Source organism: Mauremys mutica, chromosome 3, assembly GCF_020497125.1.
Source record: "Mauremys mutica isolate MM-2020 ecotype Southern chromosome 3, ASM2049712v1, whole genome shotgun sequence".
In the NCBI taxonomy this organism is placed as follows: Eukaryota; Metazoa; Chordata; order Testudines; family Geoemydidae; genus Mauremys; species Mauremys mutica.
In genome coordinates, this window is record NC_059074.1 from 93,015,969 (window position 1) to 93,032,726 (window position 16,758).

The 16,758-nt window shown below is 38.4% G+C and overlaps 1 protein-coding gene across 14 annotated transcripts in view; it reads right to left on the reverse strand.

Moving 5' to 3' along the window:
- TBC1D32 (TBC1 domain family member 32) overlaps positions 1–16,758 on the reverse strand; it is a 186,229-nt gene that overhangs the window by 159,970 nt on the left and 9,501 nt on the right. For all 14 annotated transcript variants that reach the window (XM_045010109.1, XM_045010113.1, XM_045010116.1 and 11 more), the window contains 4 exons: positions 11,052–11,213; positions 3,317–3,494; positions 1,713–1,784; positions 538–663 (listed from right to left, as the gene is read on the reverse strand). In XM_045010109.1, the coding sequence (XP_044866044.1) occupies positions 538–663; positions 1,713–1,784; positions 3,317–3,494; positions 11,052–11,213 (538 nt within the window). The remainder of the gene's footprint in view (positions 1–537; positions 664–1,712; positions 1,785–3,316; positions 3,495–11,051; positions 11,214–16,758) is intronic.

Genomic DNA, 16,758 nt, shown 5'->3' on the forward strand with positions numbered 1-16,758 from the left:
GAAATTACTGAATAAAGCAGTGTGCAGTACACTAGATAGATATAGTAATTAAAAAGTGTTACATTTTACTTTAACTTCAATGACTAATGAAATAATATTGGAGAAAGGAAATCTTTGTTAAAGATTCAATACAAACACCCACACCCTTTCAATTAAAGTATGAGAACACACAATACACATCCTTTGAGACTTCTAGCAAAACCAGGAAAAAACAGATATTTCTAAGGGGAAAATAATCAGAAAAAAAATCTATAAAAACCAAAAACAATATTTAGGCATCTTCATACATCATAAAAAAAAATCAATACAGGGAACAAGTCCAGTTATTACAAAATCCTGTGCCAGTCACCTTTAAATCAAGTGCTGGACAAACGTGGTAAGTTGTTTTACCTCAAGAACAATTTAATTGATAAATATACAAATTAGTTACCTCATGCCAGACCACTGGACTACCATGTCACAAATGGACATGTTTATTCCTGTGAACTGTTTAGAATGGATAAACATCTGATTGCTACATATAAACCATTTGCTTACACTGAATGTGGAATCAGGATCCGAGAGAGACATTGTCAGATGTTTACGCAAATTAGACCAACTCTCACAGTTTAGTACATCAGAGGGAGGCGCAGAACACAATGTCTGCATTGCTTCCTGGCGCACCTGAAATAATGAAGAAATATAAACAAAGCAATGCTGTCAACAGCACCATTACAATGAAATACTTAAAAATCTGATTTTTGTGGGGAATCAGCTCATAGTGATAGGACACAAAAAGCAAGAATTAAAAAAAAATCTCTTCTGCTAGTAGATTGTTAAGATAATTTGGACAAAACAGTGAGGACAACACAAAAGCATACACTTTTTAAAATACATAATTAAATTAATCTATAGGGGGGAGGGATAGCTTATAGAGGGGAGGGATAGCTCAGTGGTTTGAGCATTGGCCTGCTAAACCCAGGGTTGTGAGTTCAATCCTTGAGGAGGCCACTTAGGGATCTGGGGCAAAAATTGGTCCTGCTAGTGAAGGCAGGGGGCTGGACTTGATGACCTTTCAAGGTCCCTTCCAGTTCTAGGAGATTGATATATCTCCAATTATTACCTATTACCTTACCTTAATCTAAGGATTATGTTGATTCCTATTAGTATTTTGCTCTCCCATAGCAACTATATATTTTGTTATCAAATACAAGATTTATACTACATCATTAAATTGCTTTACTTTATTACTCAAATGCCACAACCTGGAGTAATAGCACTGCAAAAAATAAACAACAAAATATATGAAGCAAATTACTGCCAGACACCTTTCAGTGACCTGCTGGCCGCTGCTTCCCACAGCTCCCACTGGCCGGGAACAGCAAACCTCAGCCACTGGTTGCTGCAGGGAGCCATGCCTGCTGATGGTTAACGTAAAAAAAAAATGTCTCGCAGCCCACCAGCAGATTATTCTGATTGGCCGCGTGCCAAAGGCTGCCGACCCCTGAAATGGAATGATGATTGCAACCGTAACTATTGTTATTATTATTTGTATTACTGTAACTATAAAGCTGAAGTCCATAAGATGAAATCATGGACCCACTGAAGTATTTACAGTTTTGCCATTCATTTCAGTGGAGCCAGGATTTCACCCATGTTTATCTACCATATTCTCAAATATACCATAAGTTTTCATTTATATGAGTGACATTTTAGACATTCTTATGACTTACCTCCTTAGGTTGAGCAGGGTCAAGCCTTTCCACAAGTAGCTGTAATTGTTCTTGATTCATGAATGTATAACTCTGTAACACACAATGTAAAATGTTCACTAAGTAAATCCTATTAAAATGCATCACTAATGACTAAAATCATCAGACTTTATGGATAGAAAATTTATTTTTGAACAATTAGAATGTTAGCGTTTATCTTAATGCAACATTAAAGTTGAGATTTTAAATGGCCAAAGTTCAGAAAACGCAAACTTAAAGGTCCAGTAATAAGATTCTGTCTTCTCCATTCTGCCTCTGTATTATAGAACTATTATACAATTCTAGGTAATGTGGCATGCAGTTAATAATATAGCATAGTATTGCATGTTGGAAAATAAATACATATACAGTATTATACTGTTCTTCCAGTAAAAATGCAAAAAGTTAAACTGAATATTGTGTTTATGTAAACCACCTTTTTCTCACATTATTTGCACATATTTTGCAGATTATATATGTCCACGCACTTGCATGCTCACAGACATTGTAAATGCAAGGAACCATGTTTTCCATAACTCTAAGGCAACAGAACTGCAAAAGAATTGACCCTTTGCAGAAGAATCTGGCTACAGAATCTAGGCTTTCATTTTTTAAAAATGATTCAATTCTGCTACTACTCAACTGAAAAGATTCTTTAGACATCATCTTTAAAAAAATCACTTCAAGGTTGAGACCACATGTGAGGATACTCAAACAAACAGGGAACTTTTTGAAAAAAGGTGTAATCAATTGAAAACTGGGGTTTACAGTGAAATTGCCATCTCATCACTATTCACTACTCTGACGGAGAACCATAAACATCAAATTAATCAAGATCACAAGTGTGGTTACATGTTAATAGATGTTTGGTTGTGTGCGTGTGATCCCTTTGTGTGCTGCCCCAGCCCTGCGCAGACAGCTGGCACAGCAGACTTCGAGTGAACCTCCCAATGACCACAAGATCCGTTAAGGGATGAAGGAACCCAGCCAGGTTTATTGTCAATGAGGCACTAGTATCCCACAGACTCTACCAGACCAGTAATACATGTACGCCTGTAACAATGGACCAGCTCAGTGAATGGCAAGACTTTCCATTCCTCCCTTGACTAGACAAAGATACTCCCTCTGAGATATATCTTCATACCCCAATACAAACAAGCTAGTACTGCCCCTCTGACACAGTTAGTTACTGTCCCCTGACATGGCTAGTTATCACCCATCACCTTGTACATGCTGGTTTGATTAAAACATTTATATTACGTTCTGTCAGCCTGACCTTATATTTTAGGAGGGATCAGTGTGTTCCTGTTATCCTTGGGGAATGTTTTTGTACCATTCTTGATATTTGGAAATTCTCGTACCGGTACCACTTGATATTGGGATGTGTTTGCGTGAGTACTCTGTGACTAGCACTTCTTAGGAAAATGTATTTCTGCAATATTAGCCCTGTTCTTGCCAGATTCTGTGAGCAGGTCCGGCCTCATACCAGGCCTCTGATACAAAGGCTTATGTCTCAGGCTCTCTTTCTACTACAAGTATAAGTTTCTTACTATTTCACAATACAAGTCCAGATCGTAATATCATACCTGATTGAATGATGAGTCACTATCAGAGCAGTTGTCTGTATAGTAAGCACTATGTTGCTCTTTCTTGGTTTTCCTATGCATCTCCTTATTACGCATCTGATCTTCTTCAAATTTGTTAATCAGAGATTCCACCACCACCATCATGACATTCTTCAAGGAATGCATCATTTCTCTGTACCTTCAAAGTCAAGATAATGTTAATACTAAATAACATAAAAAACACTAATTAAATTATGAATAATGGAATAAGGTGTGCCATTATTTACATTTCACTGAATTTACTCAGTGAACTAAAAAGGTTTTAAAATAAATACAAAACACTATACAGATCCTAAGTAATTAACAGAATGTGTGTGCAAACTTAAAAACTACAGATATATACATTTTAAAAATAAACCAAAAAGCTTTTAAATTTTGTGGCTCTCCTACAACTATTCAAATAACAATATTAAAATTTATAACAAACAGAATAGGGACCCGCATTCCCAGTTTTGTCACTAATCTGTATTCTGCACTGAGATGTCTTTCAATAGGAACAATGTGCAAGCCATCAGCAGAATACGGCCCTAACAAAATACAAGAGACCAAATCTGATCCTCATTACCGTTACTGTCTCCACAAGTTTAATTAAGGTTTTTTGTTCCACAAAAGTCCTCTGCGGAAGCAGCAGTACAGAATGCATGGACAGAGTATCCTTCAGATAAACAAGTTAATCTAAAATGTATAATGTTTAATAAGCAGAAGATCTACATGGCTATAATGTAGCTAGCCATGGTGTTGCGCAGAATGAACTTCCACCTCAAATATTCTCTTGCAAATCTTCTTCCTTCATCAAGAGTCAGTATGGGAAGAGTTAGGCTTCTTAAACCCCTCAATTTCATCTTCCAACCTCATTTGTTGTTTACTTCCTGTTCTGCTTCCTTTTACCTAAGTTCCATAAGCCTTCTTTAGAACCGTATCTTCTTCTGTATGTTGGGCATGACCCCACTATTACAGTTGTCTTGTTCTCAGCTGGTACAAGACTGCAACTTACCAGGACTGTCTGTGACAAAATCAAACTAATAGGTGTTACGAATACTGTGTAACTTCTGACACTGAAAACTATTTAGTCTTCTCTCCTCAGCTGTTTCTAATGGACACGTTTCTGCTCCCCGTAAAGGGTTGTTGTGATGAGGTGTCCACCCCACACTAGCATGTAAGGGGTTAATAGAGCCCTAGAGAGGCTGCACAGGAAGTGGCCAATAGGAGAGGCTGTGAGGTGCAGCCAAACCAGGCTCAGAAGGCCCATATACGAAGAGCTGCAGAGGAGACCAGAGGAGACCTGGACCTCAAGGAGGGAGAACTAGGTGCCATGGAGGTGGATGGTAGCTAGCACCCTGGACAGAACAGTACTGGGCAGGAACAGGGAAGCAAGAGGGAGCTCCTGGCTGGCCACTAGGACTAGTAAGCTGAGGCCCTGAGGTAAGAGCAAAGAAGGTGCTGGGGGTTGGGGGAAGTGGCCCAGGGAAATATACTGAGGACTTGGAGGGGATGCAGCACATGGCTGCGCATCGACAGAGCTGGGACCCAAAGTAGTGGGTGGGCCCGGGTCCCCCCCAACACACACTTGTCACTAGGCCAGTAGCTAGACAGTTGACTGCATGGCCCCTGCAAGGGGCAGCACAGATCATGATACAGCTGTATCATGAAGAGGATGCTGCGGTCCTTTGAGTGATGTGGGTCCAAGAGCAGACATGACGGGGGCAAGGCACCATCAAAAGGCATATCGATATGCGGAGCTAATCTCCACGATGGCCAGCAGGTGGCACCACTGTGATGAGTCACACCCATCACATTTGTCATCAATACCACTGCATTAAACACTTGCATCTTTGTTGTCACAGAAATCCTGCTGCCCCAAGACAGGCTTTGAAGATGCTGAAACACCACTGATGTAAAACAAATCCAACATGTGACTTCAGTTATAGAACCGCCTGTTGTCAACCAAATATTCAGATAGATAAAACTATTCACCCATTTGTTGTCATTACCATCATCTACCTGCAGTGTTGGCGAGCCATTTTATAGGCAGAGTGCATAACTTCCGTTTTATCACCATTGATCTTAAGTTCCATTGATTCTACAATTCTTAACAGCCTTTCCAGCATTAGCTGTAGTTGGTCAGTAGTCTCTCCAAATAAGGCAACTGCATACTCAAGAGCCTCTAAAAATGAATCTTTACATTTCACACCGCCTATTTTGGCCTCCTTCAGCTTTGTCATCAGATAGTCTATTAGAATATCAAATGATGTAGGTGAGAGAATGCATCTCTGGCCTATTCCTGATTCTACTGAAAACTAGTCCGTAATAACTGTTGACCCTTGCCCAACTAAGTGTACCATGGAAAAGTGTTCATTAGGCACACTAAATCATGAAGTACCCCATCCTGACATAGCAATAACCATAGTGCTCATTGATGCACTGAGTCAAAAGCAGCTGCAAAGTCAATAAAGGGAATGTTAACTTCTTTTTTTTTTGCACTTGTCATTTTACAATAGCATTCGACAAGGCATACACAGAATGGATTGTAGATCACCTTTATGGAAACCACACTGGTTGCCTCTTGTTATAGAGTTGAGGCAATATCTTTTTTATGATCATAAAAGCATTCCCTGGGACTGATAACATTGCTATTCCACAATAATTTGAGCAATATGATTGCTTTTCAAGGCATGATGGAGCCCCTTTTCCAGCCTTCTGGAATGTGTCTGATTTCCCAAACTTTTAAGACAACTCTATGAAGCCAGTGAACTAAACCCAGACAACCACTCTTTAGCAGTTCATTGAAATGTTACCCAGGACAGGTACTTTATCATTTGATAACTGTTTGACCACAGGTATCACTTCCTCTAATGTCACTGACATATTTTCTACTGAGTTCATTTTTGGATTAAGTTGTAGTTTACATCTTGATAGGGATCTGTTCATAAATTCTCAAAAATGCTCACACCAACGTTTAAAATGTGCATCAATATCCTGGCAATATTTTCCATTTTTGTCCTTAATTGGTGGAAGTCATGAGAATGGATGTCTTATTATGACATTCAAAATCTCAAATATGCATTTCTGGTCATGTCTTTCAGAGGCTTCCTCAATGTGCTGTGCCATACTATTCCACCACTGACTATGGTAATTTTGGTGAACCCTCTTAACTACTTGTTCAACACATTTCTTCTCCTCTATTGTCCACTTCCTCCTTTCTTCATTAACTTGCCTCAACTTTTATTGCACCCATTCTACACTGCACTTCTCTTTTTTCCCCATAAAATTTGATGGTATCTGTAATCCTCTGTTGCTTTTTCATACTCCTTAGTTCTAGCTGTTCTCCAGTGATTTCTGTATCAGATTCCCAAAATAACGTCCACTCTTCCTCTGTGGTAGACAACTAGTCATCCAATACAGAATATTTATTGGAAATCGCTACCACATAACTGTTAGTGATAGCTTCAACATGAAGCTTATCAACACTGAAGTATTTTGATGCAGTAGGTACTAAAACAGAACATCATTTCTACTATTAGGAGTCAATGATCAGATTCCAGAGCAAGATGAGTATTCCTAAATACCTGTCCATGCCAGATGACTTTAGTCACATGGTTCCAAAGTAGAATGTGATCCAAGGTTGAACTGTTGCCCGATGGATACTGAAATATATACTTATGATAATTCCTGTCATGAAACCAGGTAGTCATAAAAATAATTCATGTGGGAAAGCAAATTCAAATAAACGCACATCATTATCTAGTCTCTCTTCCAGTAAGCTGTGTGGCCCCAATACCAATTCAAATCCATTTCTGTAATGTTTAATAAACCCCCTCCATTCAAGAAACAGAATGGAGATGGAGAAAAGTAGTCAGCTGCCAGACCTTTGTGAAGTCAATACTGTATGTACATGCAAGAAAACAAAACTTGATCTGTAAAAGGGAATTATGCAATAATATTGTATTTTACATGTATAATAGTGGTTTTCATTCTGAAGGAGATCAAGGAACTTCATAGACTATATATGCTCAGCGCCTCTAAAATGCAGTCCTGTATGGGATGCAGGGCAGCAGCCCAGTACAAAATTTGCATGCTGCACAACACTGGGCAAGGAGCAACTTTGGTCAAGCATTGGTATGAAAAAAAAAAAAGTCACTGAGATCTTTGGTGCTTCTATACATCAGGCATAGCTTGTATATTTAAGGTTTGCCCAAAGACCCACAGACAGTAAACTGCACTAAACTATGTTTATATACACCACAAAATGATAAAAAGCTTAACTACCCAGAGACTCAGTGAATGGCACATTCACACTTGCTGTGCACTAAGTCACCATGTGAACCCTGCTACCGTGCACTAAAAGTTCCATAGGGCACTTTGACAAACTACAGTTTCAATCTGAACTTTTAGTGACCCACATGGCCAGTTAGTGCATGAGAAGCTAGTGCGCTGTAGATTTACATCCTGGCTTGCTGCACACTAAGTCTCTATGCAGAAAAGCCCAAAAGAACTGAGTTAGTGCTACTGGGTTTTAAACCTAGGAATTCAAGGAGTTGGGGTATTTTAAACTTAATGCTTAAAGCATTAAACTACTCCCACTGTAATTATGCTAATATAAACTAGTATATCTTTTGAGGGAGAGACAGCTAAAGACTTCACATTAAAGAACAAAGCTGGCATTGCAACTGCTCAGGAAGGCCCTGGGCCCTGATCCTGCATAATTAAAGTCAATGGGAGCTTTGCCCTAATCCTGCAAGACTTAGACACATGGGTAACTTTACACATATGAAGTTCAAAAGCTTAGTTCAAAAGCACATCCCACAAACTATTATATTTAGTGCCAAAAGGAGAGCCAACAGTGGTTGGTTAAGAACTGATTTGTAGTCTCTCAATGTAAATGATTGACTTATAAAAGATATTTTTGCAACGTGTTTCTCAAGTAATTTGTAAATAACAATTAGGCACTAATTAATGAACTTGCTCATGCAATGATTTCATCCTGCAATAAAACTTCAAATTTCTTCTTAAGAACATAAGAATGAGAACATAAGTATGACCATACTGGGTCAGACCAAAGATCCATCCAGCCCAGTATCCTGTCTGCCAACAGTGGCCAAGGCCAGGTGCCCCAGAGGGAGTGAACCTAACAGGTAATGATCAAGTGATCTCTCTCCTGCCATCCATCTCCACCCTCTGACAAACAGAGGCTAGGGACACCATTACCCATCCTGGCTAATAGCCATTATTGGACTTAACCACCATGCATTTATCTAGTTCTCTTTTAAACCCTGTTATAATCCTAGCCTTCACAACCTCCTCAGGCAAGGAGTTCTACAAGTTGACTGTGCGCTGTGTGAGGAAGAACATCCTTTTATTTGTTTTAAACCTGCTGCCTATTAATTTCATTTGGTGGCCCCTAGTTCTTATATTATGGGAATAAGTAAATCACTTTTCCTTATTCACTTTCTCCACACCACTCATGATTTTACATACCTCTATCATATCCCCCACTTAGTCTCCTCTTTTCCAAGCTGAAAAGTCCTAGCCTCTTTAATCTCCCTTCATATGGGACCCTTTCCAAACCCTTATCATTTTAGTTGCCTCTCTGAACCTTTTCTAATGCCAGTATATCTTTTTTGAGATGAGAAGACCACATTTGTACACAGTATTCAAGATGCGGGCCTACCGTGCATTTATATAAGGGCAATAAGATATTCTCCATCCTTTTTTTAATAATTCTAACATCCTGTTTGCTTTTTTGACTGCCACTGCACATTGTGTGGACATCTTCAGAGAACTATCCACGATGACGCCAAGATCTCTTTCCTGATTAGTTGTAGCTAAATTAGCCCCCATCATATTGTATGTATAGTTGGGGGTATTTTTTCCAATGTGCATTACTTTACATTTATCCACATTAAATTTCATTTGCCCTTTTGTTGCCCCATCACTTAGTTTTGTGAGATCTTTCTGAAGTTCTTCACAGTCTGCTTTGGTCTTAACTATCTTGAGCAGTTTAGTATCATCTGTAAACTTTGCCACCTCACTGTTTACCCCTTTCTCCAGATCATTTAGAAATAAGTTGAATAGGATTGGTCCTAGGGCTGACCCTTGGGGAACACCACTAGTTACCCCCTCCATTCTGAAAATTTACCATTTATTCCTATCCTTTGTTCCCTGTCTTTTAATCAGTTCTCAGTCCATGAAAGGATCTTCCCTCTTAGCCCATGACAACTTAATTTACGTAAAAGCCTTTGGTGAGGGACCTTGTCATAGGCTTTCTGGAAATCTAAGTACACTATGTCCACTGGATCCCCCTTGTCCACATGTTTGTTGACCCCTTCAAAGAACTCTAATAGATTAGTAAGACATGATTTCCCTTTACAGAAACCATGTTGACTTTTGCCCAACAATTTATGTTCTTCTATGTGTCTGACAATTGTAGTATGACCTACCTATATATTACCAAAATTATTTCAGAAGTATTATCATTAAATGTATAGCTCATAATCAAAAGGTCAAATTCCCAAGACAGACCCCCCCATCCACTTAAATAGTTATATATCAAGCTAATAACAAGGAGACTATAGTTATCCACGATAGGGGCTACCATAGTCTTGAAATCATACCTACTAGACTGTGAGACCCAAACAGAACATTATCAGAGCACTGAATTTCTTGCAGTTATAATGTGACAAATTTTGGAACAGGTGGCATGTACAAGACACCATTTAAACATAGTTTAAAACGTCAGTTGTTTTGTTTCCTTTTAGATGTGAAGTCTTCTGAAAGCAAGCATTTAAAAATGAATTTCTATCAACACGGAAACAAACTTTGATTGTTTTCACTTCCTGATGAACTGAGAACTTAAAATCAAAACAAATGGGTTTGATAACAAAATCACTTTCTATTCACAACACAACAAATAGAGATGAAGCAAGAGAATCAAGAGAATCTGCAAAGAAGGGATGGCTAACCAGGTTGTAAGAATTATCTGGCATATACATGGGCTTTCCATTTAAGGTCATTCCTTCACTAAATAAACCACTATTTCAAGAAATCTGGCTACAACTCACATGTCCCCTAACATGATTATAAATATGGTTCTGATGTGTAACATAGACCAGAGAATTTGTATGCAGACAGGATTTTTAAAAAGTGAAACTAATCCACTTTAGTTGAATTACAGCTTTCAACATATGTATATCTAGATAATCATGTTCAGTGTCCACTTAAATCTATAAGGAAATTTAAAAATTGTGCATAAACAAATTATTTTTCAGATACACACATCTATATTTGACAAAGACCTCATATATCATATAGGACTATTTGTAAATCAAGTGTGAATTTTAAAATACAGCTATTTGAATTTAAGTGCCACCAAAATCCTAAATAATCCCCTAACCACACAAAGTCAGAAATCTTAAATAGTTCAATGGATTGTCTTCAAACCTTCCTAGACAGCAATATAGTTTCATTTCCAAGATAAGACAATCATGAGGAATTTCAACCCAAAAGACAATCTGTGAGGAAAGTTATAAATGACAAAAAAATAGATTTTAGAACCAAAGTACCTTCATCCATAAATATTATAATTAAGAATTATTGACTCAAAAATATGAAAGGAAAAAAGAGTAAGATGTGCCAGACAATCCTGCCAACTGCATATTTTTTTAATGGAATTTTATATGTATCTTGTGCACATACTCACTCTTTTGATTCCCGAGTCTTCTTTGTAACATGTTGGACAAGAGTGTCATAACCAGATCCTTCACCCTGATTTTGAGCAGAGGTACATTTTTCTGTTTCTTCTTCAATCACAGAGCCCAGAGTGCTACATATGTATTGTCTAAGGTATTTCACAAACTCATAGCTGAAACAAATATCCAGAAATTAAAATGCAATGTATTTCATGATATTCATCTTCCAAACATTTTCAACATTACATATGCAACATTTTTCCAGCAGACACATCTCTATAAGTATCAGTACTTTTAAGAATTAAAGAGTTTTTCAGCCGAGTGAAAAGTTCAGACACCAAACCAGAGGTGCTGGAACAATTTGTATAGGTGGGGTGCTGAGAGCCATAGAACCAAACTGTAAATCTTGTATATGATGGACACCACTTCAAATCAGGGAGAGCTGCCACACCCCCACCACCCCTAATTCCAGAATCTATGCACCAAACAAACAATTTTGCTTTTCTTGAATGTCTTCAGTATCGGTATATCATATGAAAAGAATATCTCAGTAAGTCATAATTCCCTTTTGTGCCTATGAAAATCTTCCCCTAAATGCAAAGATCTATACTGATGACATATTAAGGCTGCCACAGTCAAAAATTATAAAGTGTTAGGAAATGCAAAAGTTAAGGCTCCAAGAACATTAACGTTAATGCACTGATAAAAAAAGTACCTTGAAGCATACGTTATGACAATTAGTAATAATTGATCCAAGTTATACATGTAACTAGGAAAATTATTAGAGAAAATGACACCACACCTTTAAGCAGAGGGTGGGAGGATTTGTCTGGCTAACCTATTGAAGGGAACAGTGTTTTATGGCTGGGAGGAGAGAGAGAGGAAAACTGCTGCAAAAGGGAACAAGGAACCAACATGATGACGCTGACTCAATCCCTTGGAACTGGATGAGCAGAAGGGTTTAAATGGAGCAGCCCTGTGTGTGAAGGCCACTTTCACATGGAGCAAGCGGAGGCAGCACCCACTTTCCCTCCCCTCCCCTTTAGGTGTTGAGATACCAGGTTTGGTCAAGACCTGATGTGGGCAGTGCACTAGCCACCCCTTCTTTAGGGGGGCTGAGAAGGAATTTTTCCTTTACCACCAGATTAGCGTAGGTGGATTTGGGTTTTTTTCATGTTCCCCACAGTGGGTTCAGGAAGTGCTTTTTTCATGCATGGCATGAAAGGCAGTAGGCTGTATGTCACAACTCATTATTTAAGTGTGGGGCAGATGTCCAGTGCAGGTACTCCACAGAAAAGGTATACAGTGACCAGATAAATGGCTTGGAAAAGGACTTAAAAAGAAAAGGGGGATGAGGACTCCTATGATTGGTATGGCAGGGAACCAACCCCCTTTTCTTAGAGCTCACCTTAACCCTCCTACAAGGGGGAGTGGATGGTAAAGTCCCAGCAATGGATTTGCTGGGTGGATCTGGATGGAAAAAGAGGGGGAGCTGGCAGAAGCCCCCTGGGTAATTACGGAATGAACTTGGGGTTACCTACAATGCACAATTTTATCTGCCAGGTAGTCCCAGACATCTAATAATAAAGTTGCAGCCTGATTAAACCCATATCAACTATCTTCTGTCCTTCTTTCAGTATAGCTGGACAACAGCACATAAATGCTATGCAGTTGAGTTAAAACTTGTTGAAAGCTTAACTTTTGAGTTTCCTGACTTTTTGATTTTAGCTTTGCAATCTTCACATCGCATTAATGCAGTCTTTTGCATTTAAATTACTGGAGTTTGTCAAGGAAAAAATCTGAACTCCGTTTACAAGCTCTTCCAGCAGAACTAGTGAGCTCTTGAACCAACCAGTGCACAATTCACTAGTTGCATGATCATGCCCCTCCATGCAAGAAACATCCCTATTCAGGACAAAAGTTGCTTACATCATTAAAGCAAATGGGACATAAGCATGTGCTTAAGTGCTTTACTAAATCAGGGCCATAAACAGCATATCTATATTTACGTGTGTACGTGGAACCTTAAAGAAATTTTCTATGTTGTAGTTTCATTAAGCAATTTTCACAGTCATAACTTTGTTAAATTAGAATCACTAGCTTTCAAATGAACAAAAAGCAACAGTCCACATTGAGGACTAGTCTGTAGCTTCAGGCTTATTTGAAGTAACTTTTTAAAAAGATGTCCACACTACATGAGCAATGTAATCTTGATAATCTGTTTATTTTGCATTAGGGGCAAGACATACAGCAAGTTACCACAACAGCAACTGCACAACAGTTGTTTGTAGGATTATACTACATTTTCATTATATCAAACGTGGATGCAAAGTGAGAGTACGTGAGCAGTTACTTTCTGTGAATTGAGAAGGATCAATATATGGAGTGAACGTGCTTATATATGATATACTGGCTTTATTACATGAACTGTCCAATCCTGGAAAGTGCACATGAAAACAAAAGCAGCTGTTGCAGTTGCTGCTGTAGTTTCTTTTTTCTTGAACGTTTTAAAAACGTGTAAGAGAGTCAAGTCATTTTTATACCAACTATTTCATATAATGTTCTTTTCATCAGATTAAACTCCTGACTACCTTAAGTCACTTTAAGTGTAATGGCTCTAAATTATTTCCTCTTCCATTTATTCCCTTTCATATTTTATTGTCACTGCTAGTAGAGGCAACATAAATGCATTTCAAGGAAAAAGGTAACTAACTTCTCCATTCATTTTCTGTCTTTTTCTCCTTTCACTTGTTTATAAGGTTAGCTCAGCCATTACTCTTACTATAAAAAAACAGCACTGTGGCAGTCTGTCAAATGAAAGTTTTCATAAGTCTTTTTTCTCATTTTTTTTTTATGTTTGCAGAAAATTTATTTTTTTGCAGTAACTGCTTCATTCTCTCAAATAATAACAATAATTTAGAGATCACAGCACAGTGTATTTGCTGCAGAGAAAGACTGTAGTCCTAAAGAGAGACAAAATTTATTTTATAGTTGACACTACAGTGTTGCTCCTTGCAGCATTCTTTCATCTTTTTCACTAGTCTGTAACAAAATAATGGAGAAGTCAAATTTCTGCACGGGCATGCAAGTTCCAATCAAGCTATATTGTTAGTGTTCCCCAAGTCTGAAGAAAACAAAGTAAATCTGATTATTTAAAAAAAAATCCAAAGATCCTAGATTATTGATGTGAATCAGCTTTGACTGAACTTTGAAAAGAGCAGTGTCATCCATTCTGTCCTTCTGCAGCACACTCGAATTAAGGGCTCCATGTTTCCTGCTGTTCAACATCAAAGAAGAAGAAAAGGGTAAAGGAACTGGGGGAGCAGAGTCTCCAGGGCATATTGCCACCCCTTCGCGAACCAATGAAAGCCCATCTACACCACCAGGGATCTATGGTTCAGTTGAAAGAAGAACGTCACAGGGGTACAACTCCAGTACAAAAACTCCAGTACAGTGACTGTGATGCATGCTCCATCAAGCATAACTAGATTTTCTTACTGAAATTCATTGCAAGTTAATTCTGGTAAGATTAGAATTAAGTATCTTTGACTCCTAACTGTGTTATAGCACAGGCACAAGTGGTGGGGGACAGTCAATAGCAGCATGGCTCACACAGAAACTTGCTAAGAAGAGTGAAAAGCCGAGGACCCCCAAGAAGCTAACCCTCATCTTTGCTGCTCCAGATTGAGACTGCTTTCCCCATAGCATTTCTAGGATCATCTCCTTTCCTCTCTTTCAATCCCTCAACTCATTTTCTTTGAGCACGATGAGCTCCAAAAGATGAACCTTGTAGAATTTTCTGTGTACTTTTACACCATTTGTGGAGGGGAGTATGTTGCCAGAAGCTACAAATGCTTCTTCAGAAACATCAGAAAACTTAATTTCACATTTTATAATGTGCAAGTCACTTTATTTTAATTCAAAATGTGTTACTGTCCAGAAATTAAAATGTAATTGTAAAAATGTACACTTTTCTTCTCGTGTTCAACACCCACTGATTTAGAGCAGCAGTTCTCAGTTGGGGTCTGGGTCCCCCTCAGGGGCTGCGAACAAGTTTCAGGGAGTCCATCAAGCAGGGTCAGCATTAGACTCACTGGGGCCCAGGGCAAAAAGCTGAAGCCGGAGCCCCGCCACAGCAGGACTGAAGCCCAACCCCAAGTGCAAGCAACTTAGCTTCATGGGGCCTCCTGAGGCCCACGGCCACAGACAATTGCCCTGCCTGATACACCCTAATGCTGGCTCTGGATTTTATAAACAGAACAACAGTTGTGGCACAGGTGGGCTATGGAATTTTTATAGCATGTTGGGAGGGCCTCAGAAAGAAAAAGGTTGAGAACCCCTGATCTAGAGCTCAAAGTCTGAGTGGCTGCAGCGATATTAGCATTAAAATGGCATTAACAATTGCATAGTACAAGTTACAGGTGAAAAATAAATTTTAGAAATAAAACCATTTAAGACATAAATAGGCTTGGAAAGTCAGTCAATTGACCAGTTAAACAGTATCAGATAACTGCCTATTATTTGATCATGGCCAAATATTGTCAAATATTCCAGCAAGAATTCCTCAATGCAGGCAATGGCCTATCTTTTTTGATTGCATCCTGGTCCTTCTTTCATTTTTAAAGCTTCATTTCATTGTTGTGCACATTTTTCTAAGTTAAAATAACATAGTTAAGTAATTTGGTTTTTTTTGTAATTAGGCATAAGCATCTAAGACTAAGCCTGTTGGAGGCCATAAAAATCATATTTTGTTTATTTTTTACTGTTCTAATTAATCAGTACTTTAAAATACTTTGACGAACATTTGACCAGTCCACTGACCATTTATTTTTGGACTGCTCAAATGCACAACCCTAAATCTAAAATCATTAAAAGAAAACGTGAAGGCATTAAAATTCTGAATTTAGTTTTAAAAATAGCTTAGAGCCATTTCTGGTTTTTACTTTACTTACTTGCTATCACCCAAGTTCAGAGATGTCGGGTAGCTTGCTACTAACAACACATCACTGACACCTAGTTAAAGTATAAGGAGTGCAGTTAATGCACTGCCTTGCATTATTTAAAGATATTTTTGAGGTCACTGGCTTTTGCAGAAGAAATGAAGGTCACAGAACCCGGGTTTTAACAATTAAACATCTTTCAGCATTAGAGGGGTAGCTGGCTTAGTCTGGATCTGTAAAAAGCAACAAAAGAGTCCTGTGGAACTTTATAGACTAACAGACATATTGGAGCATAAGCTTTCGTGGGTGAATACCCACTTTCTCAGATGATGACTGTGTGCATCTGACAAAGTGGGTATTCACCCACGAAAGCTTAAACATCATTCAGTTCATATAACTTAGATGGCTTCTCTCAGACCTCACAACTGTGTCATAAAATCTGCCATGTAGCAAAATACATTCCATTAGCTAGAAGCCTGAGCACAAAACTATTACAATATTGTGTTTGTGTAATGGAGGTGAAGTGCAAAGATGAGTGTGGCCTCAGGAGAATTTGAACACAGTACCTAGGTAAATATGTGAGTGTGCATCAGCACAAGTTGGACATACAAAAGTCGTTACAGGTAATAGAGAAGATTTTGAGTTTTATTCAAAATGTAATAAATTCTAGTTTCTAACAGAAATCCTATAAAATATATAAAAAGAGAGAGTTGGCTAAGGACTAACTGTGAAAGGTGCCTGTAAAAGATCATATTTTATCCATCTTGCTTGTATTTCA